At 41.9% G+C, this 27612-nt stretch overlaps 2 protein-coding genes across 2 annotated transcripts; one reads left to right on the plus strand and one right to left on the minus strand.

Moving 5' to 3' along the window:
* Window positions 1-1159: 1159 nt before the first annotated feature.
* LOC110502505 (zinc finger protein Pegasus) lies at window positions 1160-16896 on the plus strand. The gene is made up of 4 exons (XM_021580564.3): window positions 1160-1654; window positions 10669-10837; window positions 14330-14503; window positions 14701-16896. The coding sequence occupies exons 2-4, from the start codon at window positions 10705-10707 to the stop codon at window positions 15669-15671; spliced, it is 1278 nt and encodes a 425-aa protein (XP_021436239.3). The 5' UTR covers window positions 1160-1654; window positions 10669-10704; the 3' UTR covers window positions 15672-16896.
* A 124-nt stretch (window positions 16897-17020) lies between these two features.
* Window positions 17021-26075, minus strand: cuzd1.1 (CUB and zona pellucida like domains 1, tandem duplicate 1). Its single transcript, XM_021580563.3, has 21 exons — window positions 25779-26075; window positions 25569-25595; window positions 25262-25288; window positions 24868-25024; window positions 24432-24628; window positions 22649-22747; window positions 22485-22544; window positions 21863-21961; window positions 21717-21749; window positions 21462-21560; window positions 20773-20841; window positions 20434-20532; window positions 20300-20341; window positions 19996-20091; window positions 19611-19643; window positions 19222-19378; window positions 18773-18990; window positions 18485-18660; window positions 17913-18304; window positions 17504-17748; window positions 17021-17249 (listed from the first exon to the last, which is right to left on the minus strand). Exons 1-21 carry the CDS (start codon window positions 25837-25839, stop codon window positions 17185-17187), a joined length of 2451 nt encoding a protein of 816 aa, XP_021436238.1. The 5' UTR covers window positions 25840-26075; the 3' UTR covers window positions 17021-17184.
* Between the last annotated feature and the right edge of the window lie 1537 nt (window positions 26076-27612).

The following is a 27612-nucleotide window of genomic DNA, read 5'->3' on the forward strand; positions in this document are numbered from 1 at the left end:
GGAAACCTGAGCATAATTAAATTGCAATAAAATAACATTAGTGTTGACAAGCTATTAGGTGATGTTATTGACTGCTCTCTGGGTCGTAGTTTAATCCAGTGAGCTGGACTGTCATGTCTGCCTTAGGCCCCAGCCGCTAGTCCCCTGGGACTGCTATTGTCAGCTGACATGGAGAAGCCTTGTTATCTTGGCAGTGAAACTCTGTGCAGGTCTATTAGCAGACTTATCATGTAGACATTTTGAATCTTAATATACCTGATGTCAACAATTGCCTTCACCAATATTTAGAGTGGAAGTTTATTTCAAGTTATACCCTTGTGTTCATGTTTATGTTATGAGTGGATGGATGCATGCTGGACACTGCTAATTTATGGACAAAATACACCATCTAGTGTACAGAAACTGAACTGGAATAAAAATCCACTGTATTTCTAAATCTGCTCATGATAGTGCTGCTAGAGACAGACTTCAGATTTCATTGTAAAGATTTTATTCTGAGTGGTCCTTGGTTCAACTTGAACAGTTCATGCCACCATGCCTCGCTGTTAGATCGTGTACATTACTTGCTGTACTGCTCTTGTAACATCACAAGGCAATGTGGCACTGAAAAGGATACAATGGCCTCACTCAAACTGCTAGTTTATCACCCTCTTTTCAATGCTTCTCAATGGTTTTCCTACAACTTGACACAAATGGGGAAATATGATCTTCTCCAAATGTCTTAACTGTTCAATTATTGATAGTGATGAAACATAAATGAGTCAAAGCTATTTAAAGTAATGAAATTGCTTTTGCTCAAATGTAGAGCTTTGTAATTAAAGGTCTATGTTTGGAAGTGTGAGCGGTTTAATCGCCTAATGTTATGGGTACAAAATAGTCAACATTTTATATTTAGTGAACACTGACAAATTAAAGCAACAGTTTCCACAATTCAATTAAATAATAATGCAATGAATGCAGCAGAATGCAATGTTAAGCCTGTCAAAATTGGGTCAATTACAGGTGACTATTATTTGGCACTGACAGCAAAACAAAGTTTGGAAAGACGTATGTACCATCTAGTTGATTAGTGCAGTCTGCTTGTATTTAATAAGATCTTGAGAAATAATTAAACTCACCCTGCTGTACTACCACAGAGTTTTAAAAGTGTCTTTGGTGGGCTACATCCACTGAGGTACACAGTATGTGAGCTACTACAGCAGTTATTTCCTAGGAACTGTTCTTCGCGCAATTATTGCACCTTGAGGTGGGACGAATTTCGCGGGTGCACTGGGTGAACTCTCACCTCCACAAATTGCTTCATTGTTTTGATTCAGATAACGTCGCTAGCTCGATATTGCACATTTATGTGATTAGAGACCAACCGACTGATTCTGTAGCACGCTTAGCTATTCGCCATAGGAACTCGATGCAGCCGTAGTCGAGTGATGCCTATGTAAACGGAACAGTTGTTTAGGTCGAAAGACAGTAGCCAGCTGGCTAACCTGAAGTTAGCAACAACAACATGAACGCTATTTCAACGGAACTGATCAGTCACTTGGACACTTGTCGTCACCGGTCAATTACTGAGTTTGCCACGAATAATCGTCTGTCTTTCACTAGCTGGCTAGAGACAAATTAATACTTGCTAACAATTTGTTTACATTTTGAAAAGGTAAGTTGATTCGCTAGCTAGTAAGCTAGCTCCTTGGTTACCTGGCCAGCTGAGTGTTCCAGCAATCAATGGTGGAATCGATGTTCTGTCGATGACATTGGCTAGCTAAAAGGACCTGCTAAAGTTTACATTTAGCAACATTATTTTGTCATTTAGCAACATTTTTTTTGTCATTTAGCAGACTTACTTACAGTTATTGCATTCATCTTAAGATACTTAGCTACTGGTAGGTGGGACAATCACAGGCATAGAAAGTACAGAGCAAGAAGGGAGAGGAAGTTAAGTGCAAGTGTTGGTTCAGGAAATGTTTTTTTGGACGGGAGGTTTGAAGTGAGGAGGTGGATTATTTAAGATACTATTTGAAGAGGTTTTCTGGTGCTTTCGGGAGATGGGCAGGACACTGCTGTCATAGTTTCAGGGTAGGGCTGGGCGATATGGCCTAAAAATCATATCGATTTTTTTTGTTTTTAACTTAACGATGTATATCTAGATTTTCAGTTTTTTAATTCTCAAAATAAGTATTGTACAATTAAAGGTCAGATATACTGCATTTCAAACAGTCAGCAATAATCTAATGAATTCAGGACTTGTGAAGTTATACCCAGGCTAAATATAATCCATAACCATTAATAATTTAATTATTTTATCAAAATAGTTTAACCTGCTATTTTTCTTGTTGCAATAATCACTGATCTGGCATTGAAGTCTGTCTATGAAAATGACATTTTTTATTACAAATTCAACTATAACCATGCATAATGCACATTCAACTTCTTGTAACAGGCATTACGGACGGCAGTGGTTAGAGCAAATCACATTTTATTTGTCACATGCGCCGAATACAACAGATGTAGACATTACATTGAAATGCTTACTTACAAGCCCTTAACCAACAATGCTTTAAGAAAAAAAAGTGTTAAATAAAGAAGAGATCAGTAGAAAATATAGAAGTAACAAATAATTAAACAGCAACAGTAAAATAACAAGCAAGACTATAATACAAGGGGTACCGGTTCTGAGTCAATGTGCAGGGGCACAGGTTAGTTGAGGTAATATGTACAGTCATGGCCAAAAGTTTTGAGAATGACACATTTATTAATTTCCACAAAGTTTGCTACTTCAGTGTCTTTAGATATTTCTTGTCAGATGTTACTATGGATTACTGAAGTATAATTACAAGCATTCCATAAGTGTCAAATGCTTTTATTGACAATTACATGAAGTCGATGCAAAGAGTCAATATTTGCAGTGTTGACCCTTCTTTTTCAAGATCTCTGCAATCCCCCCTGCATGCTGTCAATTCGCTTCTGGGTCACATCCTGACTGATGGCAGCCCAGTATTGCATAATCAATTCTTGGAATTTGTCAGAATTTGTCAGTTTTTGTATGTCCACCCGCCTCTTGAGGATTGACCACATGTTCTCAATGGGATTAAGATCTGGGGAGTTTCCTGGCCATGGACCCAAAATATCTATGTTTTTTTCCTCGAGCCACTTAGTTATCACTTTTGTCTTATGGCAAGGTGCTCTATCATGCTGGAAAAGGCATTGTTCGTCACCAAATTGTTCCTGGATGGTTGGGAGAAGTTGCTCTCGGAGGATGTAATGGTACCATTCTTTATTCATGTCTGTGTTCGTAGGCAAAATTGTGAGTGAGCCACTCCCTTGGCTGAGAAGCAACCCCACACATGAATGGTCTCAGGATGCTTTACTGTTGGCATGACACAGGACTGATGGTAGTGCTCACCTTGTCTTCTCCGGACAAGCTTTTTTCCGGATGCCCCAAACAATTGGAAAGGGGATTCAGAGAAAATTACTTTACCCCAATCCTCAGTAGTCCAACCCCTGTATCTTTTGCAGAATATCAGTCTGTCCCTAATGTTTTTCCTGGAGAGAAGTGGCTTCTTTGCTGCCCTTCTTTACACCAGGCCATCCTCCAAAAGTCTTCGCCTCACTGTGCGTGCAGATGCACTCACACCTGCCTGCTGCCATTCCTGAGCAAGCTCTGTACTGTTGGTGCCCCGATCCCACAGCTAAATCAACTTTAGGAGACGGTCCTGGCGCTTGCTGGACTTTTTTGGGCACCCTGAAGCCTTCCTCACAACAATTGAACCTCTCTCCTTGAAGTTCTTGATGATCTGATAAATGGTTGATTTAGGTGCAATCTTACTGGCAGCAATATCCTTTCCTGTGGAGCCCTTTTTGTGCAAAGCAATGATGACGGCAAGTGTTTCCTTGCAGGTAACCATGATTGACAGAGGAAGAACAATGATTCCAAGCATCACCCTCCTTTTGAAGCTTCCAGTCTGTTATTCGAACTCAATCAGCATGACAGAGTGATCTCCATTCTTGTTCTCGTCAACACTCACACCTGTGTTAACGAGAGAATCACTGACATGTTGTCATTTCGTCCTTTTGTGACAGGGCTGAAATGCATTGGAAATGTTTTTGGGGGATTCAGTGCATTTGCATGGCAAAGAGGGACTTTGCAATTAATTGCAATTCATCTGATCACTCTTTATAACATTCTGGAGTATATGCAAAATTGCCATCATACAAACTTTCACTTTGTGAAAATTAATATTTGTCATTCTCAACTTTTGGCCACGACTGTACATGTAGGTAGAGTTAAGAGGCAGGCGAGGGCTTGGTGTAAACCATAGAGAAAGAGGGGAAGCAAGAGGTTTCACTCTTGCTAAAATCTTTTTGCAAACAGCTGCCGTTTTGACTACTACCCCAAAACGTTGGAGTCTTCGTCTACTTCTCTACTATTCATATCTGTTTGCGGAACCAAAATATTCACTATGGATCTTACTGTACAGCTGCATTACCATTTTCTTCCAACTTCCCCTACTTCTCTGTTTGTCAAATCTGAAAACGGATTAGGAATGGCATCTACCAATCTGTAGATAGAGCTGTTTTAGTAACCCATCAACTGCACTCTTTATACAGTGCCTTGCGAAAGTATTCGGCCCCCTTGAACTTTACGACCTTTTGCCACATTTCAGGCTTCAAACATAAAGATATAAAACTGTATGTTTTTGTGAAGAATCAACAACAAGTGGGACACCATGAAGTGGAACGACATTTATTGGTTATTTCAAACTTTTTTAACAAATCAAAAACTGAAAAATTGGGCGTGCAAAATTATTCAGCCCCTTTACTTTCAGTGCAGCAAACTCTCTCCAGAAGTTCAGTGAGGATCTCTGAATGATCCAATGTTGACCTAAATGGCTAATGATGATAAATACAATCCACCTGTGTGTAATCAAGTCTCCGTATAAATGCACCTGCACTGTGATAGTCTCAGAGGTCCGTTAAAAGCGCAGAGAGCATCATGAAGAACAAGGAACACACCAGGCAGGTCCGAGATACTGTTGTGAAGAAGTTTAAAGCCGGATTTGGATACAAAAAGATTTCCCAAGCTTTAAACATCCCAAGAAGCACTGTGCAAGCGATAATATTGAAATGGAAGGAGTATCAGACCACTGCAAATCTACCAAGACCTGGCCGTCCCTCTAAACTTTCAGCTCATACAAGGAGAAGACTGATCAGAGATGCAGCCAAGAGGCCCATGATCACTCTGGATGAACTGCAGAGATCTACAGCTGAGGTGGGAGACTCTGTCCATAGGACCACAATCAGTCGTATATTGCACAAATCTGGCCTTTATGGAAGAGTGGCAAGAAGAAAGCCATTTCTTAAAGATATCCATAAAAAGTGTTGTTTAAAGTTTGCCACAAGCCACCTGGGAGACACACCAAACATGTGGAAGAAGGTGCTCTGGTCAGATGAAACCAAAATTGAACTTTTTGGCAACAATGCAAAACGTTATGTTTGGCGTAAAAGCAACACAGCTCATCACCCTGAACACACCATCCCCACTGTCAAACATGGTGGTGGCAGCATCATGGTTTGGGCCTGCTTTTCTTCAGCAGGGACAGGGAAGATGGTTAAAATTGATGGGAAGATGGATGGAGCCAAATACAGGACCATTCTGGAAGAAAACCTGATGGAGTCTGCAAAAGACCTGAGACTGGGACGGAGATTTGTCTTCCAACAAGACAATGATCCAAAACATAAAGCAAAATCTACAATGGAATGGTTCAAAAATAAACATATCCAGGTGTTAGAATGGCCAAGTCAAAGTCCAGACCTGAATCCAATCGAGAATCTGTGGAAAGAACTGAAAACTGCTGTTCACAAATGCTCTCCATCCAACCTCACTGAGCTTGAGCTGTTTTGCAAGGAGGAATGGGAAAAAATGTCAGTTTCTCGATGTGCAAAACTGATAGAGACATACCCCAAGCGACTTACAGCTGTAATCGCAGCAAAAGGTGGCGCTACAAAGTATTAACTTAAGGGGGCTGAATAATTTTGCACGCCCAATTTTTCAGTTTTTGATTTGTTAAAAAAGTTTGAAATATCCAATAAATGTCGTTCCACTTCATGATTGTGTCCCACTTGTTGTTGATTCTTCACAAAGAAATACAGTTTTATATCTTTATGTTTGAAGCCTGAAATGTGGCAAAAGGTCGCAAAGTTCAAGGGGGCCGAATACTTTCTACTTTTTTTACTGTAGCTGCGGTAAATCATGTCAAAAGCTAGCAGATTAATTATTTACCAACAAAAGCTGCAAATTCCAATAAAACTACATGTTTTAAAGTTCACTTTCTTTGCTTTGTCTAATAACACTATCAAGAATCTAGCAAAGTCATTTTGTGGGCCAGAGTGCAGTATTTAGTTAATATTAAAGCACAAACTTACTGTGCGTTAGCATGTTTCTCACACTTTCTTTAGCCAAAAGGCAGCAGTGTTGCCATGCAATGCTAGTTTTCCTGTCTCTTAAAATAAGGTTGGGCTGTACCCCTCTGATTGGAAAGAGCCTATTTGGAATAGTTTCTACCAATAGAAAGTTACCGCTGTTTGCCAGAGTTTTTAGAGTGACAAAAAGTGGCATGCTGACGTCATACAGCAGTTGTGTGGTTGTGGTCAATAGATGAGTGGTCAGTAGTTGTGGTTGTGGTCAGGAGTTGTGAAGTTGTGATCAAACGGTGTTTGGGTCTTTTGAGGAGTGTCAAAAAAGATACACATCAAATAACACTATTTGGCTTGTTGACCAATCAGGACCTGAATATGACTGCACGTCACAATAATTCAACGCATTGATACATTTTTTATGTAGTTATTACACATTGATTACACTATCACTCGTATTTCATGTCACAACTGTCCTATGAGGCTGGTAAAGTTGTCTTGCGCACCTACAGTGCTGGTCATAAAAAAAAGCTAGCTAGCTCATGGATGCAAATAGCGTTCTTCCCTAAAAACATAGCAAAACAACATCTGTTCTGACCACAACCACACAACTTCTGACCACAACCAAACAACTACTGACCACAATCACACAACTCTGGCCACATGTAGTGAACACAACCACACAACCTTTTACCGCAACCACAATACTGCTGACGACATCTAGTAATCACAGCCACACAACTTCTGACCACTCATCTAGTGACCACAACCACACAACTACTGATCACTCAACTGCTGACCACAACCACACAACTACTGACATCAACCACACAACTTCTGAGGATAACCACACAACTACTGACCTCTCATCTACTGACCACAAACCACACAACTGCTGACCACAACCACAAAACTGCTGACCACAACCACACACTGGCTTACCACATCTATTGACCACAACCACATAACCGCTTACCGCATCTATTGACCACAACCACACAACTTCTGACAGCAACCATACAACTGCTGACCACATCTAATGATAACAAAACACAACTTCTGACCACGACCACAACCGCACAACTTTTTACCGCAACCACACAACTGCTGACGACATCTAGTGACCACAACCACACAACTACTGATCAATCAACTGCTGACCACAACCACACAACTACTGACCACTCATCTAGTGACCTCAACTTACCACAACCACACAACTGCTGACCACATCTAGTGACCACAACCACACAACTACTGATCAATCAACTGCTGACCACAACCACACAACTACTGACCACTCATCTAGTGACCTCAACTTACCACAACCACACAACTGCTGACCACATCTAGTGACCACAACCACACAACTACTGATCAATCAACTGCTGACCACAACCACACAACTACTGACCACTCATCTAGTGACCACAACTTACCGCAACCACACAACTGCTGACCACATCTAGTGACCACAACCACACAACTACTGATCAATCAACTGCTGACCACAACCACACAACTACTGACCACATCTTCTGACCACAGCCACACATCTTCTGACCACTCATCTAGTGACCACAACTTACCGCAACCACACAACTGCTGACCACATCTAGTGACCACAACCAGACATCTAGTGACTACAACCACACAGCTTCTGACCTCATCTACTGACCACAACCACACAACCTCTGACTACAACTACTGACACACAGAACCACACAACTTCTGACCACATCTAGTGACCACAACCACACAACTTCTGACCACAATCACAAAGCTGCTTACCACAACTACTGACAGAAACCACACAACAACTGACCACAACAACTGACCACAACCACACAACTTCTGACCACACAACTCCTGATCACAACCACACAACTCCTGATCACAACCACACAACTCCTGATCACAACCACACAACTCCTGATCACAACCACACAACTCCTGATCACAACCACACAACTCCTGATCACAACCACACAACTCCTGATCACAACCACACAACTCCTGATCACAACCACACAACTCATGATCACAATCACACAACTCCTAATCACAACTACACAACTCCTGACCACAACCACAACTACTGACCACATCTAGTGACCACAACCACACAACTACTGATCACTCAACTGCTGACCACAACCACACAACTGCTGACCACAACTGCTGACCACAACCACACAACTGCTGACCACAACCACACAACTGCTGACCTCATCTACTGACTACAACCACACAACTTCTGACCACATCTTGTGACCACAACCACACAACTTCTGACCACAATCACAAAGCTGCTTACCACAACTACTGACAACAACCACACAACTACTGACAACAACCACACAACATCTGACCACATCTAGTGACCACAATCACAAAGCTGCTTACCACAACTACTGACAACAGACCACGGCCACACAACTTCTGACCACATATAGTGAACACAACCACATAACTATGGACGACAACCACACAACTTCTGACCACAACCACACAACTCCTGACCACAACTACTGACCACTCATCTAGTGACCACAACCACACAACTTCTGACCACATCTAGTGACCACAACCACACAAATACTGATCACTCAACTACTAACCATAACCACACAACTACTGCCCACAACTTCTGACCACTAATCTAGTGACCACCACCTCTGACCACATCTAGTGACCACAACCACAACTACTGATCACTCAACTGCTGACCACAACCACACAACTACTGACAACAACCACACAACTTCTGACCACAATCCCAAAGCTGCTTACCACAGCTACTGACAGCAACTACTGACCACAACCACACAACTTCTGACCACATCTAGTGAACACAACCACACATCTACAGACCACAACCACACATCTACAGACCACAACCACACATCTGACCATATAACTACCATGTTGTCTCACCAACTTTTGACCACAACTACTGACCGCTACTACTGACTATCGATGGGAATTCAAAAGGATTTCACTATTAAAATAATATAATTGAAATTCAACTTTTTAAACTTATTTCACTACCACAAAAATACGAAAGAGCTTTAGCAAGCCCCACAACTTTTAAAGTTACAATCTCGTTGTATACAGGTTCACACAGCATAGAAGAGCAAAGGAGATGAGACCGATTACAGGCATTTAGAATATTGCGCAAAAACATACATTCTAATTCATTATCGCCCAACCATACTTGAGGGGGAAGCTGGTTCCACCATTAGGGAGCAAGGACAGAGAAGAGCTTGAACTGGGATGAGCGGGAGCTGCCCTCCAGGGAGAGCCAAGAGACTAGAAGTGGTAGAACGGAGTGCTCAGGTTGGGGTGTAGGGTTTGAGCATAGCCTGAGGGTAGGGAGGGGCAATTCCTCTTGCTGCTCCTTAGGCAACCACCATGGCCTTGTAGTGGATGCGAGCTTCGACTGGAAGCCAGTTCATTCTAGAAAAGTTGCAGAGGTTTGATGGCACAAGCGGGGAGCCCAGCCAAACGCGAGTTGTGATAGTCCAGACGGGAGATGACAATTGCTTGCATTAAGACCTGCACAGCTTCCTCTGTGAGGTAGGGCCGTAATCTACAGATGTTGTAGAGCATGAACCTGCAGGAGCGAGCCGCTACTTTGATGTTTGCAGAGAATGACACAGTGTTGTCCAGGGTCATGTCAAGGTTCTTTGCACTCTGGGAGGGTGACACTGTGGACTTGTCAAATGTGATGGAGAGGTCTTTGAGCAGGCATATCTTCCCCGGAGGAAGAGCAACTCCATCTTGTTGAGCTTGAGGTGGTGGGCCAAAGAGCCATCGTCAGGAAATTAGTTTATCAAGGTGTCAAGCTCATTGAGGAACTCGCCAAGGGCACCTAGTGGGTGATAGATGACAAGCTTGAGTGAACAAGTGACAGTGACCACATTGAATTAAAATGAGTAGATGGACAGGTGAGAGAGGGAAAGGAGAGAGTATCTCTAGTTAGGAGAAATGAGTAGCCTTGTGCCACCACTCCAACGACCAGATGCTCTTGGACTATGAGAGAGAACTAGTCAGATGAAGAGAGAGCAACTGGAGTAGCAGTGTTCTCTAGGGTGATCCATGTCTTGTCAAAAAGTTTACGACCTGAAGGGCAGCATAGACTGAAATTAACTCTGCGTTCTAAATCACAAGTTATGTCAATGTATTGTCATGTTGTTTTTCGCTTATCTGTCTGCCTTTTGACACTGTCATCATCATGTGCTGTTATGGATACAGTTGATTTATTGCACCTGAAAGCATCTCTACCTTCCAATGGGCGAGGAAAAGCCAGAGACGTTGGACTTTGTCAAAGACTTCCAAGAGTATCTCAGCCAGCAGACTCAACATGTGAACATGATCTCGGGCTCCGTCAGTGGAGTCAAAGAGATGGACGACCTACCAGCAGGTAAGCCTAGCCCAGTTTAGACCTGAGGGAAACTCGGGTCTGGTTTTAACTTTTACCCACCTTGCAAGTTATTTGCCGACCGTTCCTGTTTGCTACACTTTTCCCGCTTCCTAAACTATATCCGTAATTTGTAGACTGTTCTGATTAGGAGGTCGTCGTTTGCATTGCGGAGCGGTGTCCAGGAAATAATTTAAATCCAATTGTTAGATGCTACTACCCCCTCCAGATCAAAACCAAACATTGATTCCATGTTGTGTTCTCGCCTGTCTTTCACTCCTGTTTTGTTTAGCTAATCCGGCTTGCAATATGGGCAGACATGCTGCCCTAGACGCAGCTTGAAGACCCCATGTTGAATTGTACGTTGGGCAGAAATTTGCATTTGCATCATGAAAGTTTCCTTTCACGACTTCTACAAGCCAGAATGTTGAATGAAATACTTCTTCAACTTACTTTACCAGTTGTCCATGTGGTTGGTCCTTTTTATAGGTAGGAATGTGAGACAACATATCCACAGGAATGTATAATTCAACTTTTCAAAGTGCTGGTAGTGCGTTGAGATTTCTATCACATGAAGCATGCGCTTAAGACGAAAATACATGTACGAGGTGCATGCATACTTGGCGAGCTCGTGCGCGTGTTTACGTGGTTCTACGCATGCTTCAGGTGATGAAAACCTGAAAGAACTGCCAGCGCTTTGAAAAATGTATTTAATTATACTTTCCTGTTGATATGTTGTCTCACATCCCTACCTGCAAAAGGACCAACTGCACAAACAACCGGTAAAGTAAGTTCAAATATACTTAAAAAAAAACAAAAAACATTCTGGTTTGTAGAGCTTGTGAGAGGAAATGTATGGCATTCATCTCAGACTGTGAACCAGAGGTAACACAGTCTGATTGTCTGGCAACCCCAGACTGGAAGCAGAGGAAATGTGTGTGTGCAAAGTGAGAACAAAATAACATTTCCATATTTAATAGTTTATTGTTCACTGCTTGGCGACACAAACGGTGCACTCCAATCAGTAGCTCCGGATGTTGGACACATGCTGTTAAGCAGGTACAGCCATTTGACTATGAGTTCTCTCGAACGCAGTCGCTATGGAATGCCCTTAGACCTCATTTTTATTAAATAATTAATCAGAGGTCTAATATTGGGCTACAGGTAGGCCTTACTATGGCATCAACACAAACCACCATTTTGACTGTCAACTGACTCTTCCTCTTGTCCTCTGAGTAAACTATCTGATTCAAACAGTTTTATTCAGACTGTTTCATGCATGATTCTTTTATCATTCTAAAAACCATTAATGTGAGTGGAGTGTAATGATTAGAAAGTGTGTGCCCTCAGGCCTGGAGGGAAGCAAAAGTTATTCCCCTACCTAAGAACAGTAAAGCCCCCTTTACTGGATCAAATAGCTGACCAATCAACCTGTTACCAACCCTTAGTAAACTTTTGGAAAAAATTGTGTTTGACCAGAGACAATACTATTTTACAGTAAACAAATTGACAACAGACTTTCAGCACGCTTATAGGGATGGACATTCAACAAGCACAGCACTTACACAAATTACTGATTGGCTGAGAGAAATTGATGATGAAAAGATTGGGGGAGCTGTTTTGTTAGACTTCGATAATGTCAAAAGCCGCATTGATCAAAGTCTGCTGCTGGCAAAACTTATGTGTTATGGCTTTACACCCCCTGCTATATTGTGGATAAAGAGTTACCTGTCTAACATAACACAGATGGTGTTCTTTTATTGGAAACCCCCAAGAAATCCAGGTAGAATCAGGAATTCCCCAGGGCAGCTGTCTAGACCCCTTACTTTTTTCGGTCTTTACTAACGAGTAAAGCCAGTGTGTCTATGTATGCGGATGACAAAACACTATACATGTCAGCTACTACAGCAACTGAATGACTGCAACAGTTAACATAGAGCTATAGTTAGTTTCATAATGGGTGGCAAGGAATAAGTTAGTCCTAAATAAAAGCATTTGTATTTGGGACAAATCATTCAATAAACCCTAAACCACCACTAACATTGAGTGGCTGCTGCCAACACACTGACTCAACTCCAGCCACTTTAATAATGGGAATTGATGGGAATTGATGTGAAATATATCACTAGCCACTTTAAACAATGCTACTTAATATAATGTTTACATACCCTACATTATTTCTCATATGTATACGTATATACTGTACTCTATATCATCTACTGCATCTTTATGTAATACATGTATCACTAGCCACTTTAAACTATGCCACTTTGTTTACATACTCATCTCATATGTATATACTGTACTCGATACCATCTACTGCATCTTGCCTATGCCGCTCTGTACCATCACTCATTCATATATCTTTATGTACATATTCTTTATCCCTTTACACTTGTGTGTATAAGGTAGTAGTTTTGGAATTGTTAGTTAGATTACTCGTTGGTTATTACTGCAATGTCGGAACTAGAAGCACAAGCATTTCGCTACACTCGCATTAACATCTGCTAACCATGTGTATGTGACAAATAAAATTTGATTTGATTTAAATCGTGTAATGAATCATGTGGCAATTGAGCAAGTTGAGGTGACTAAACTGCTTGGAGTAACCCTGGATTGTAAACTGTCATGGTCAAAACATATTGATACAACAGTAGCTATTATGGGGAGAAGTCTGTCCATAATAAAGTGCTGCTCTGCATTCTTAACAGCACTATCAACAAGGCAGGTCCTACAGGCCATAGTTTTGTCGCACCTGGGCTACTGTTCTGTCGTGTGATCAGGTGCCACAAAGAGAGACTTAGGAAAATTGCAATTGTTTCAGAACAGGGCAGCACGGCTGGCCCTTGATGTATACAGAAAGGTAACATTAATGATATGCATGTCAATCTCTCCTGGCTCAAAGTGGAGGAGAGATTGACTTTGTCACTAATTGTACTTGTGAGGGGTGACATGTTGAATGCACCGAGCTGTCTGTTTGAACTACTGGCACACAGCTCGGGCACCCATGCATACCCCACAAGACATGCCACCAGAGGTCTCTTCAGAGTCCCCAAGTCTAAAACAGACTATATGAGGTGCAGAGTACTACATAGAGCCATGACTACATGGAACTCTATTCCACATCAAGTAACACATGCAAGCAGTAAAATGTGACGTAAAAAACAGATAAAAATACACCTTTTGGAACAACGAGGACTGTGAAGCAACACAAACATAGGTACATGCATACAAACACACAATAACATACGCACTATACACACACATACACATGGATTTTGTGTTGTAGATATGTGTTAGTAGAGTTAGGGGCCTGAGGGCACACACTTAATATGTTGTGAATGTATTGTAATGCTTTAATAAATATATACCTGCCTTAATTTTGCTGGATCCATGGAAGAGCTGCCTTGGCAGCAGCAAATGGGGATCCATAATAAATACAAATATCGATATTTCTCTTGAACCTGTGTTGTGATTATTCCTGTACCTGTGCAGATTGCAGTCAGAATGGATTAGACCACCCCTCAGCGGATATGTCCCTTGATGACGGCTCAGGGATGCTGGTGGATGGCTTCGAGAGAACATATGACGGCAAACTCAAGTGCCGTTACTGTAACTATGCTACCAGAGGCACAGCACGACTCATTGAACATATCCGCATTCACACAGGTGAGCTTGAATAGAACAGATAACACCATGCAGATGCTACCAGATGAAGATCACTCGCTGAGCATTTTCTCTTATACAAAGCTTTCACCCTATTATTTTCATTAGGCCTAGTTAGTTAGTTATCAGACAAAAAGCAAAAAACATGACATTTAAAATGTCCTAAGACTTTATTCTTCCTCTTTCCTCTGATTAAACAGGAGAGAAACCCCACAGATGCCATCTGTGTCCTTTTGCCTCTGCCTATGAGCGCCACCTAGAGGCCCACATGCGCTCCCACACAGGAGAAAAGCCTTACAAGTGTGAGCTGTGCTCCTTCCGCTGCAGCGACCGCAGCAACCTTTCACACCACCGGCGCCGCCGCCACAAGCTCTTACCCATGAAAGGTGCTCGCTCTTCTCTCTCCCACAAGAAGATGCTGAGCGTCCTGCAGAAGAAGACCAGCCTGGGCTATGGTCGCCGGCTCCTCATCAACTTCAGCCCCCCCTCCATGGTGATGCACAAGGCTGAGCACCTGGACGACTACTCCCACGAACTGCCCCACCTGCGCCAGGAGACCTACGACGACCAGGGTGCTGGTGGAGATGGAAGCTCCAGGGACAATCACCACCATCACCACCACAACCTGGTCATGGAAAACCCCCTCAACCAGCTCTCCACCCTGGCTGGTCAACTGGCCAACCTACCCTCTGAAGCTGAGGGCGAGACCCAACAGCCTCCCATATCTCCAGGTGCAGAGTCCTGTGTGGACGAGAAGCCCTTCCTCATCCAGCAGCCTCTCCCAGCCACCGCTTCTGCTGCTGCGTCAGCCAGCACTGCCCATGCTGCCTCCTCCTCCCCCATCACCCCAGAGCCCAGGCCCCCACCACACAGCAACTGCAGCCCCGGGGCAGGTCCCTGTAGCGAGCACAGCGGGCGCACCAGTACCCCCAGCATCACCAATAGCCAGCCCAGCACACCAGTCCCGGGCCTGCCCTCGTTGCATCAAGACCCCCAGATGCTGCACCACTGCCAGCACTGTGACATCTACTTCCCTGACAACATCCTGTACACCATCCACATGGGCTGCCACGGCTACGAGAACCCCTTCCAGTGCAACATCTGTGGCCACAAGTGCAGGAGCAAATACGACTTTGCCTGTCATTTTGCCAGGGGACAGCATAAGCAGTGACTTGTCACCGGGTCAGTGACGAAGGACTGGAGATGATTGAAGGTGTTTTTATTTAATTCCATAATGGTGATTTTTATTTATTGCTGTTGATCTTTCTGAAATTGGACATGATGTAGCCTTTGCAAATTCTGTATAGTGAATTTGATTTTTACAGGAAAGAAAATAACATTTGACAGTGCCCATGTGTATGTAATGTGTAGGGATGGAGTGGTTTAGAGGTACAACTCACTTGACCGGTTTGATCGTTAAACATTCCTTATGTGGGTTTTTGAACGTGAACACCATTTTCAGCCTTACTAACATACTGTAGTTATAGATGCTAACATTGTATGAGAGTGCTCGTTTATCGGCTTTAACCGTAACCCACTAAACCATTTCAGAGTGCAAAGACGGCACCATTCATGCCTCCCAACAGTGCCTACCATATTCACAATCACTTTACATTTGTACATTTGACATCTTCATTTTTTTTTCTGTTTGTTTTTTTTAGATGCGGGTGTTATGTTGTCGTTTGATGGATTTGTAAACCGTGCCCTTCCTTCCTTAACCATCAGCTTTTTGCTAATTGGGTGTCGTGGAAAATAAAGCATAACCTTATACATTGTGTTATATTGTGACATTTAAATGGAATATGTCATTGTGAGATCCAATACCTCTACTGTCAAAGCATTATCACCATATCTTTTCTCTTTTGTCAATCCCGTTCAGTCCAGAATTGCCAAGTAGCACCAGAGATGCCATGTTTTAGCATACATGCCATGCCTTTTGGATTTCTTCTGTCCTTATATAATCAAGGCATTGCATATTAGGGATCTGTGCTTTCTTAGACATTTATTGAGCATTGTAATCTACATTTCCCGGTCGGTTAGGTGTTGTGTCAATGAAGTTGAAATTATACTGAAGTGAAGATTACTGCCTTAGCAGGGTTGTTTTGTATTGGATACTGTTGTGTCTGCATAGCAACATTTGTGGAGAACATGGTTACTGTTTCTAGGACTAATTGCATGTCACCGTGCTTACAGGCGTCCAATGATTGAGGGGTTGGGTAAAGGGAAAGTTAACAGGGGGGAAAGAACTTGTAATGGAGTTTGTTTAATGTGTTGTATCTTGATAGAGCAGGTGAATGTAGAAGCGTTTTGGCGATCATCATGTCCCCTTGGATGACAACTTGTTTTATGTGAGAGGAATATTAACACATTTCTAAGTAAAAGTGTTTTCTAACAGATCTTTTCTGTCCTTTGTCCTTTTTCTTGGTATCTATGAATTGACATTCAGTCAGAATGCAGAAGTTCACACATTTGACATATTTCAATGCTAGCACATGGAATAAGATGTTCAGACACCAATAATTGTCTGTTGAATGCTTTTAATCATTTAGCCAAAGTAGGAAAGCGATACAAGATTATAGTGTACATTAGCAGGGAATATTGGCTACTTCATTGCCTCAGGTGAAATTAATCAGAATTATAGTATTAATGATTAGAGTAGTTAGTTGAGGCTGGTCAGCTTAGTCTTAAGGTTCCACCTTAGCCTGGATCTCCTCCTTCTCAGCCACTTTCTCATCTGGCTTCTCCAGATCTGGGGAGGGAAAAGAAAGACCTGTTTTTGCATACATTTGTGTCTGCACAGTCTAAATCAGAGTGATAATATACATACCGGAACATATTCAGAACAGTATTACAGAGTGCTCCACTGCTCCTAATTGTTTGAGTGTTTTCAACAGCCCAATGCAAACATTAGCAGCAAATTAGCCATACAAATTTGCGAACAGGTTAGGGTGTCCCACATCTGTCTAGAGAAATCATAACATCATAGCCCTATTAAGAGTTAACCTTTGAGCTGGATGGGGCCCAGGATCAGGGTGTGGCTCCCCTGGGAGGATCCCAGGTCCCTGGCCTTGCGGGTGCGGCAGCCTCGGCGGCAGCGGGAGTTGTAGTCAGAAGCTTGGCAGATGGTGACTTTACACTGCAGGTACACTGACTCATCAGCTCGCAGGAACTTGAAAGCCTGGAAGGTGAAGCGGGCGTAGCTACTGGTACCAGAGGTGTAGGAGTAGTAGGTGGGGTCCCTCCTACATCTGTGGGTGCATCAGAAACAAATGTTGTTTTTAATCAAGAGCCTATGAGTGTCCTTGAAGAATAAGCACCCCTTGAAAAATGTATAAACACAGATTTTCCTTCTCAGCAATATCTCTTGGCCCTACAATTTCTGCAGGTCAGATCAGCAGTGCCTGTTTCTTACCCGTTGCGCACCAGGTCATATGATCTGGTTTGAAAGTCATGAGGTGAGGGAGAGGCCACACAGGTGTCCAGGAACAGATGTAGACTGCTGTCTGACCTCCTCAGGCGGACTTGGACGTACATGTTCTGGTTGAGGGTAATCTTGTATGGAGTCTGGGTTATCTCACTGTAGAAGTTGCTGTTTGTAAAGAAGGCCATGGTGCTGTTGAATCTGCCTGTGCCTGTTATGGTACCGTTACCCTCATCGTTGGTCTTGTACATAACCTGGACCATGGTGTCCTGCTCCATGCGACACTCCACGTGCAGCAGAAAATGAGACTGCCGCGTAATCTCGCCTGAGTCGGACCGGTAGGCACGGACGGCGTTGATGTACTCCACTCTCCCTTTCTCAAACTGTTTAGAGCGTGAGATAAAAAGGTTATTGGACAAGAAACAGAAAATTATTGGAAAATGTGAATGATAGTTGATGTGACTATATCCAGTGTTTGCAGCACACTAGCTAGATCTCTATGTAGCTTTTTATATGCCATTACGTAATCTGGTAATCACTTTGCGTTTGGTGAATTAATTTACCTTTCGCTGGGTCCCACAGGTATTGATTGGGAAGCTGAACACCACCTGGTAGCTGTTGACCTGAGGTCTACAATGCTGGTCGTTCAGGTACAGATTGTTACCATCGTAGCCCATTGAGAGCAGGTAGGATCTCTGGATCACTATGTTCATGTTGTCTGAGGAGCAGTCCACTCGACCTGAAACACCACAACATAAATAAAACCAACCCGAGGCTCCGGAGCTATAATATCAATGTCAGAATAAATGTTTAGTGTTTGATTAACTTCACCAGATTATCAATCAGACTACCTTGGTTTGATGCGAGGGAGCTGCTGAACATGGCCCTGAAGCCCCTGCTGACCACTGATTGGTCAGAGCGAAAGAGAACTGTCATGTAGTTAGAGGTGGAGTGGTAGGCAGCCAAAGAGGTGTCGTTGTTGAAGTCACAGATTGTGCCTAGCATTTGAGATTGCACAGACGATCCATCGTACACAGAGATGTAATCACAAGAGCAGCAGTTCTCCAACCTGAACCAACAAACAGCATACACTTATAGAATATGTCTAAATGTGAACTCATAGTCAATACGGACGGTCCATTTCAAGATCTGTCTTAATGCACATTCAGAATGATAGAAATCCATCAGATAGTTGATCAAAGGGAAGTGTCAAGGTGAAGCATTTTAAAATATTTTACATTAAGATGCAACAAACCAGGGTAATCAAGGGAACAATTTCTAAAGAGGAATCTTAACTCACTCCAGGTCAGTAAATGACATAAAGATCCTTTGGCCAGAGGGGGCCGATAGATGCCAGACACAGTAGGCGTTGTCATGGTAATATTCTGGATAGTATGGACTTGAGATGGACCCAGAGCCATGCAGGTTTCCTCCACAGGTGGGGTGAGTCCCTGAGACTGGGGAAGAGAAATTAAACTCAAAATCCATTTGGAATTCAAGAGTCAGACATCTTGTGACACCAAATGTGATTTCCTGTAGATAATCTTCAGGAAATCACATTTGTCATCAAGAAAGGTTCAGTTAGTTACGTTTGTGCAACACATTGATGTCTACTTGTATTGTTCTGTCATTATACAGCTTATTAGATCAAATCCCTTTTTAAATGGATGATGTGGGAAATGTTAATACCTGTTGATTCTGGTGGGGTGGTGGGGCAGTACGCTATGTGAAGGAAAAAAATAAGAATTAACAATATCCAAACCAAACTGGGTAAATGCAATTGTGCTTAAAGCTCATACAGTCATTTAGGGAGCGTGTCTGGTATTCATTGTTGAAGATCTTTTTTAAAGCTAAACTTCAACTGCATTTTAACTGAATGTATGACTCAATATTATTTTCAGATTAGCTGGGACATATTTTGCATAGGTCTACTTAGAGTGGAAGGGCAACCCAAGTCTTGGCAACAGGGATTTGTATTTTTATCCAGAATGTCTCCACATATTTGCCATCTTTACAGTGTGCTCTTTCACGGATAATACCTGGACCCATCTGATCTACTGTATTGGACACGTACTGTTGTAGTCATAGCAACAGTTGCCATAGTATTGACAGGAGCTGGAGCAGGAACACCTTCCAAGATTGAAACCACAGTTGTACCTACAGGAAGCCTCTGCAGGAGGCAATAATAACACCACTTTACAATAACACCACTTTACAATAACACCACTTTACAATAACACCACTTTACAATAACACCACTTATTTGACAAAATCTTTAGAACATTAACAGCACAACATTTTCTACACAGGTGACCAAACTAGATGATGCCAAAGCTGAGGGTTTTCAAATTTGGGTGTAAGTATTGGGAGAGAAATACCTGAGGTTGTACCAGTTTCGTACGTTGTGCTCTGGCAATAATCTGTGAGAAGGAAAGATAGGGATGGACATTAGCATAGACAATGTGAGCCTTCCCAAATACTAACAATCACAAACAGCTCTTTAACATCATACCATTGTAGTCATGACAGCAATTGCCATAGTATCGACAGGATGAGGTGCAGGAGCAACCACCGGCATAAGAACCACAGCTGTATCTACAGGAACCCCAACCTAGTGTATTGGACAGACCTCATTTGTGACCAAAGTTCATGAACAGCATTTGATGATTGTTTTCATATTATTAATATTGTCAGATTTTTTTTTTACACAGATCAGCAAACTAGATGAAGATAAATACCTGTGGCTGTGGACATAGACCCCCCCCCAAAAAAAAATATTTGACCAAAATATGTTAATTTTGTTGAACTACACTAGTTGTAAAGTACAATTCTAACACAGCTGAAGAAATACCTCCGGTTGTTGCAGTAGCTGGATCTGCAGCTGTGGTGATGGAGTCTGTGGTTGTGCCATAGCATATCTCTATACAAGGTTGATAAAATGGCACAGAAGGGAACATTTTAACGGAGGATGAGCACACAGTGTTACAATATAATTTTTACAATTATTTTCTGATTACCTGAGACTTTGCATACTTATTTTAGAATTGAAGAGCAACACAAGTCTTGGTGGTAGATATTTGTGTTCTTGTCTTGACTTCATCCACATTTTGTAGTGTGCTCTTTCTCAGACAATACCTGAACCCATCTGATCTATCTGCTCCTGTATGTCTCAGTTGGTATAGCATGGTGCTTGCATTGCTAGGGTTGTTTGTTTGCTTCCCAGGACCACTCATACATAAAATGTATGGACGCATGACTAAGTTGCTTTGGATAAAAATGTTTGTTAAAGTGCATATATTGTTTGATTTATTAGGATCCCCATTAGCCAACGCCAATGGCGACAGCTAGTCTTACTGGAGACCGATACATTAAGAAAAATACATTACAGACAAAAGAGTACAATTGACATACATTTTTTTAAATGAACATGTAGTGTGTGTGTCTTTTTTGAAACCAGGTTTTCTGTTCACTTGCGCAACATAAGATGTAAAGGAGTTCCATGCACTCAATACAATATTATCTATTGTATTGGAAACGTACCATTGTAGTCATAGCAACAGTTGCCGTAGTATTGACAGGAGCTGGAGCAGGAACAGCTTCCAAGATTATAACCACAGTTGTACCTACAGGAAGGCTGAGCTGTAGGAGAGAAGGCAATTTTCAAACTAACTCTCAGTTGCTGTAACATTACTTCTGAGACCAAAGCTTTAAAACATGTACAACATGTTCAGGTCACCAATCTATATGCTGGCAAAACTGAAGGTTTTACAGGTTTAAAATTTGAGGACAAAATACCTGTAGGTGTTTCTGTTGTACCCGGGCAATAATCTGTGAAGGAGAGATGATACCACGGGGATGGCCATTAGTATTTATCAAAGAGCACAGGCACACTGCTAGTAATAACAGAAACATAGCCTTTAACATAAATGTCTATATCATACCATGATAGTCATGACAACAGTTGCCATGGTTTTGACATGATGAGGTGCAGGAGCAGACCATGCCACTGTAGCCACAGTTGTACTCACAGGAATAATAATCTGTTGTGATGAACAGACAGCACATTACTCAAAGTTACTGTAAATCCTGTTCACTTTTTATTTATACATGAACAGCAGATTTTATTATTTATGATTTCTTTGTTATCAATCAATCCAATGTATTTATTTAGTCCTTCTTACATCAGCTGATGTCACAAAGTGCTGTACAGAAACCCAGCCTAAAACCCCAAACAGCAAGCAATGTAAGTGTAGAAGCATGGTGGCTAGGAAAAACTCCCTAGAAAGGCCATAACCTAGGAAGAAACCTAGAGAGGAACCAGGCTATGGCGGGTGGTCAGTCCTTTTCTGGTTGTGCTGGGTGGAGATTATAACAGAACTTGGCCAAGATGTTCAAATTTTCAAAGATGACCAGCAGGGTCAAATAATAATAGATGTTATGTTACTTTATGTTACATCTTCATCATGCTCTCCAAAAAGCTTTGAAATTGTACAAATTATTTTTGTGATTTTTTTTTAAATACACTAGCTGTAAAGTAAAATTCTAACACAGCTGATGAAATACCTCCGGTTGTTGGTCCTGCATCTGTGGTGCTGGGTTCTGTGGTTGTGTCATAGCAGATCTCTATACAAAGTAGCATACAAATGGCACAGAAGGGAACATTTTAACGGAGGAGGAACACATACTGTTACAATATTCTAAACTTGATCCTAACTCCCTGCTCTTACGTTGATAGTCCTGGCAACAGTTGCCCCTGTATTCACAGGAATATGAGCAGGAGCAGTTGCCAACCTGATAGCCACAGTTGTGTCTACAAGAACCTCCATCTACAAGAAAAACAAACAGATGAATCATGGTTCACTGATCATAATTCAGCAATGATACCAAGCCAACAAGCTGCTAAAATGAACAGCACATTTGTATGCATGTATCATTATTTGTTTAGTTAAAATGTTTGCGTAATGTTTGAGTACAGGGAGGAAAATAATACCTACAGTCCATTCGGAAAGTATTCAGACCCCTTAACTTTTTCCACATTTAGTTAAGTTACAGCCGTATTCTAAAATGTATTAAATTGTTAGTTTTTCCCTCATCAATCTACATACAATACCCCATAATGACAAAGCAAAAACAGGTTTAGACATTTTTGCAAATGTATTCAAAATAAAACAGAAATCATTTCCCTAAGTATTCAGACCCTTTACTCAGTCCTTTGTTGAAGCACAGCGATTACAGCCTCGATTCTTCTTGGGTATAACACTTCAAGCTTGGCACACCTGTATTTGGGGAGTTTATTCCATTCTTCTCTGCAGATCCTCTCTAGCTCTATCAGGTTGGATGGGGAGTGTCAGCGCACAACTATTATCAGGTCTTTCCAGAGGTGATCGTTCGGGTTCAAGTCCGGGCTCTGGCTGGACCACTCAATGACATTCAGAGACTTGTCCCATAGCCACTCCTGAGTAGGCTTGGCTGTGTGTTTAGAATCATTGTCCTGTTGGAAGGTGAACTTTAGCCCCAGTCTAAGGTTCTGAGCACTCTGGAGCAGGTTGTCATCAAGAATATCTCTGTACTTTTGTGCATTCATCTTTCCCTTCATCCTGACTAGCCTACCAATCCCTGCTGCTGAAAAACATCCAACAGCATGATGCTGCCACCACCATGCTATACCGTAGGGATGGTGCCAGGTTTCCTCCAGAAGTGATGCTTGGCATTCAGGCCACTCTACCATAAAGGCCTGATTGGTGGAGTTCGGCAGAGATGGTTGTCCTTCTGGAAGGTTCTCCCATCTCCACAGAGGAACTCTGGAGCTCTGTCAGAATGACCATCAGAGTTCTTGGTCACCTCCCTGACCAAGGCCCTTCTCCCCCGATTGCTCAGTTTAGCCGTGCGGCCAGCTCTAAGAAGAGTCTTGGTGGTTCCAAACTTGTTCCATTTAAGAATGATGGAGGCCACTGTGTTCTTGGGGTCCTTCTGCTGCAGACATTTTTTGGTACTCTTCCCCAGATCTGTGACACGACACAATCCTGTCTCGGAGCACTACGGACAATTCCTTCGACCTCATGGCTTGGTTTTTGCTCTGACATGCACTGTCAACTGTGGGACCTTATATAGACAGGTGTGTGCCTTTCCAAATCATGTCCAATCAATTGAATTGACCACAGGTGGACTCCAATCAAGTTATAGAAGCATCTCAAGGTAGATCAATGGAAACAGGAGGCACCTGAGCTCAATTTCGAGTCTCATAGCAAAGGGTCTGAATACTTAAGTAAATAATATATTTATGTTTTTTATTTATAATACCTTTGCAAGGATTTCTAAAAAACAGTTTCACTTTGTCATTATGGGGTATTGTGTGTAGATTGATGAGGAACATTTTTTAGTTAATCAATTTCAGAATAAGTCTGTAACGTAACAAAATGTGGAGAAGGGGAAGGAGTCTGAATGCTTTCAGAGTGCACTGTAGGCCGTTAATGTCTCTTTACATATATTTACTTAATCTCAATTCCTTACCTACGACACGATACTCTGCTTGAAACCCCTTGTACGTTGAGGAGCTGTCACTTGTGAATTGCACAGTAATTGAACTTCCGGTGGAGTAAAAGGTTGAGCTTTGTCCTCCACACAGCTTTCCCAGGAGTCGGTTGTAGGTGGAATAGCCATCGTACACGGAGATGGAATCATACCTACAGTTGAAGTCACCCTCAAGACTGTGGTCGGAGACCGGAAAGATGAATGAAGTACAATGGCGGTGGCTGCCTACTATACGCTGGTAATGTAGCACTTATTACCTCTGGTGACTGATCTGACCTGATTAGTGTCCTGGACTTGCTTTCACTTATCAAATCATTTTTTAGATAGGTGATCATTTGAAAGACCAAATTATGGATTTTGAGGGTTTTCTAACATATCCAAGTTTAAGAATAAACATGAACCAAAACCTACTTACTTGACATAGGGGAATTCCAGCTGAACGATTTGGCTGCCCGGTGGGGTCTGAATGTTCCATGTACAGTAGGCATTGTTGGGGTAGTTGCTGGGGTAGTTGGGGCTGTTGAATTGGCCCTTTGATGCAGTCAGGTAGCCACCACATGGGGCACTGGTGCCTGAGCAAAACAACCAAAAAGTGACAACGTTAAGAATGAGAAGTAGAACAGAGACTGACTGGCAGTGTCGACTGACACAATAAAAAACTATGTTGATTAATTGGAATGTTGATACAGTGAAGTATTTGAACGAACAAGAGGAATAAACAAACATGGGTTAGTTAATCAAAATGGTTGATAAACAGAGCAACATAAACACAGCTCAGAAATAGTAGCAAAATTCAGAGTTTGGAATACCTGATGGGTCAACTGTTCTCCAAGGTTCTGTAAACACAAATGTCATTAGGTTCCATGTAGTAATACTGTTACTACTGCACTGCACACCTAACATACATGCTAAAGTGCGGGAAGGTGTCAGATTAGTGAAAATAATGAAACCTTTGCAAACGTATGGTCATTGCACAATACATCTGACATTTGTATTGACCCTGAAGAGTGCAGTCTTTCTTCATCTCATTAAGTCATTTCTAGAAATTGGTACAAAGCAAAAAGACAGGACTATATGTTATTTGGGGTAAGAAATCAGCTCATCAACAGAACTTACCTGCTGTGGTCCATGTCTCCCACTGACCTGCAATGAGAAAGTAAGAGTAATTGAATATGAACCTTTGCATAAGAGAGAGACACCAGAGGTGTTACAACAACCCTATAATCATACACAAATGGAAGCCATTGTTACGAACAAACAACACTTACAATGAGAGATCGATACCAACAAAACATATATACAGTGCAGTATAAGTGAATACATTACCTTGAGCTCCATGTGAGACTATCACAGAGCAAAGAACAAGAAGAGTGGTAGCAATCTCCATGTTTCACCTTCCCCTTGACGATGACACAGTCCCAAAACAGGACAGTTTATATACCTAAAGGCAGGCCTTTAAACATCCTTATAGTGCCCATAAAATCCTGAATGCGAGAAATCCCTTAATACTCAATGTGTGTGAGAAATGACCCACCTGGGCTTGTGGTCATAAAGTAGCCGGTTCACACGGTGAACACATTAAAATGACTGTCCACAAACACAACAAGTGTTAATTTGAGCTACAGAGAGGGGGGGGGGGTGAATTGTTTTATGGGGTTTGTTTAAGATATATAGCGCATATGAAATAATTCATTTTTATGATAAGGTGACGCACCATTACTTAGAACAGGCTGATAGAGTCAGGATCATTCCCATGGACAAACAGATTCTTCATCAGTGTTGGGTTGTTGGTCTGTTTCACTATGACCCTTCCACGTGTTTACTGAACTACTACAGGCACACACGCAGTCATGAACAGCATAGTAGTCTGAAAGGTACAGTATAAGAAATGGTTCTAAACGAGACCTGAGCAAAGCAGGTAGTGATCATAAATGCTTTACTGTGTTTTCCTTAGTGGTGTGCAACTGTTAATATTAAAATACCAGATAAATAAGCATGCATGATTTGGTAGGCTCATAACATTCAAGAAACTATAGGTGAGTGTTTAGCTGGGTCCATAAATGTGTCAGGGCTCCCTCACCTTGTGTGTGCATCGAGGGTCTACAGTATGCTGGTTTTAATCCCTAATATGATTAAATGTAAAAAGAAAAAGTAGAGCATCTCTTTATTGGGCAGACCTCTCCCCATATTTACAACCATTGAATCAATATGTTTGACCATGACAGTTTACAATCTAAGGTAATACCAAGTAATTTAGTCTCCTCAACTTGCTCAACAGTCATATCTTCCATCTGTATATTTCCGTTTCTCCTCTTCCACTTTTTATTTTATTTCATTCATTACCAGATTCTAGAATTGGGGGAATGATTTGTACCAAATACAATGCTCTTACTTTTAGAGATGTTCAGAACCAGTTTATTACTGGCCACCCATTCTAAAACTGACATGTATAGGGTTGATTCATCAGCATATATACAGTGTAGACAGACAGGCCTTGTTTAATGCCAGTGGCAGGTCATTGGTAAAAATAGAAAAGAGTAGAGGGCTAAGTGTACCGTACAATCACACTTTACACGTTTAACATTAGAGAAGCTTCCAATAAAGTAAACCTCGGTGTTCTATTAGATAGATAGCTTGGTATGGCAGAGGTTGAAAAGCCATAACACACATGTCTTTTCAACAACAGGTTATGGTCAATAATATCAAAGGCTGCACTCACAATCTTCTTATTATCAATTTCTTTCAACCAATCATCAGTCATTTGTGTCAGTGCAGTACATGTTGAGAGCCCTTCTCTATAAGCATGCTGGAAGTCTGTTGTTAATTTGTTTACAGAGAAATAGCATTGTATCTGGTCAAACACCACTTTTTTCCCTAAAGTTTGCTAAGAGTTGGGAGCAAGCTGATTGGTCAGCTGTTAGAACCAGTAAAGGGTGCTTTGCCATTATTGGGTAGCGGAACAACTTTGGCTTCCCTCCAGGTCTGAGGACAAACAGATTAAAGATATGACAAATAGGAGTGGTAATTTAGTCTGCTACCATCCTCAGTAGCTTTCCATCTACGTTGTCAATACTAGGTGGTTTCTCATTACTGATGGACAACAATAATTTCCCCACGTCACCCACACTAAAATGTCACAACTCTTAGTACAAAACTCCAA

The sequence above is a fragment of the Oncorhynchus mykiss genome, chromosome 23 (assembly GCF_057628025.1).
Source record: "Oncorhynchus mykiss isolate SJ-2025 chromosome 23, ASM5762802v1, whole genome shotgun sequence".
Classification (NCBI taxonomy): domain Eukaryota; kingdom Metazoa; phylum Chordata; class Actinopteri; order Salmoniformes; family Salmonidae; genus Oncorhynchus; species Oncorhynchus mykiss.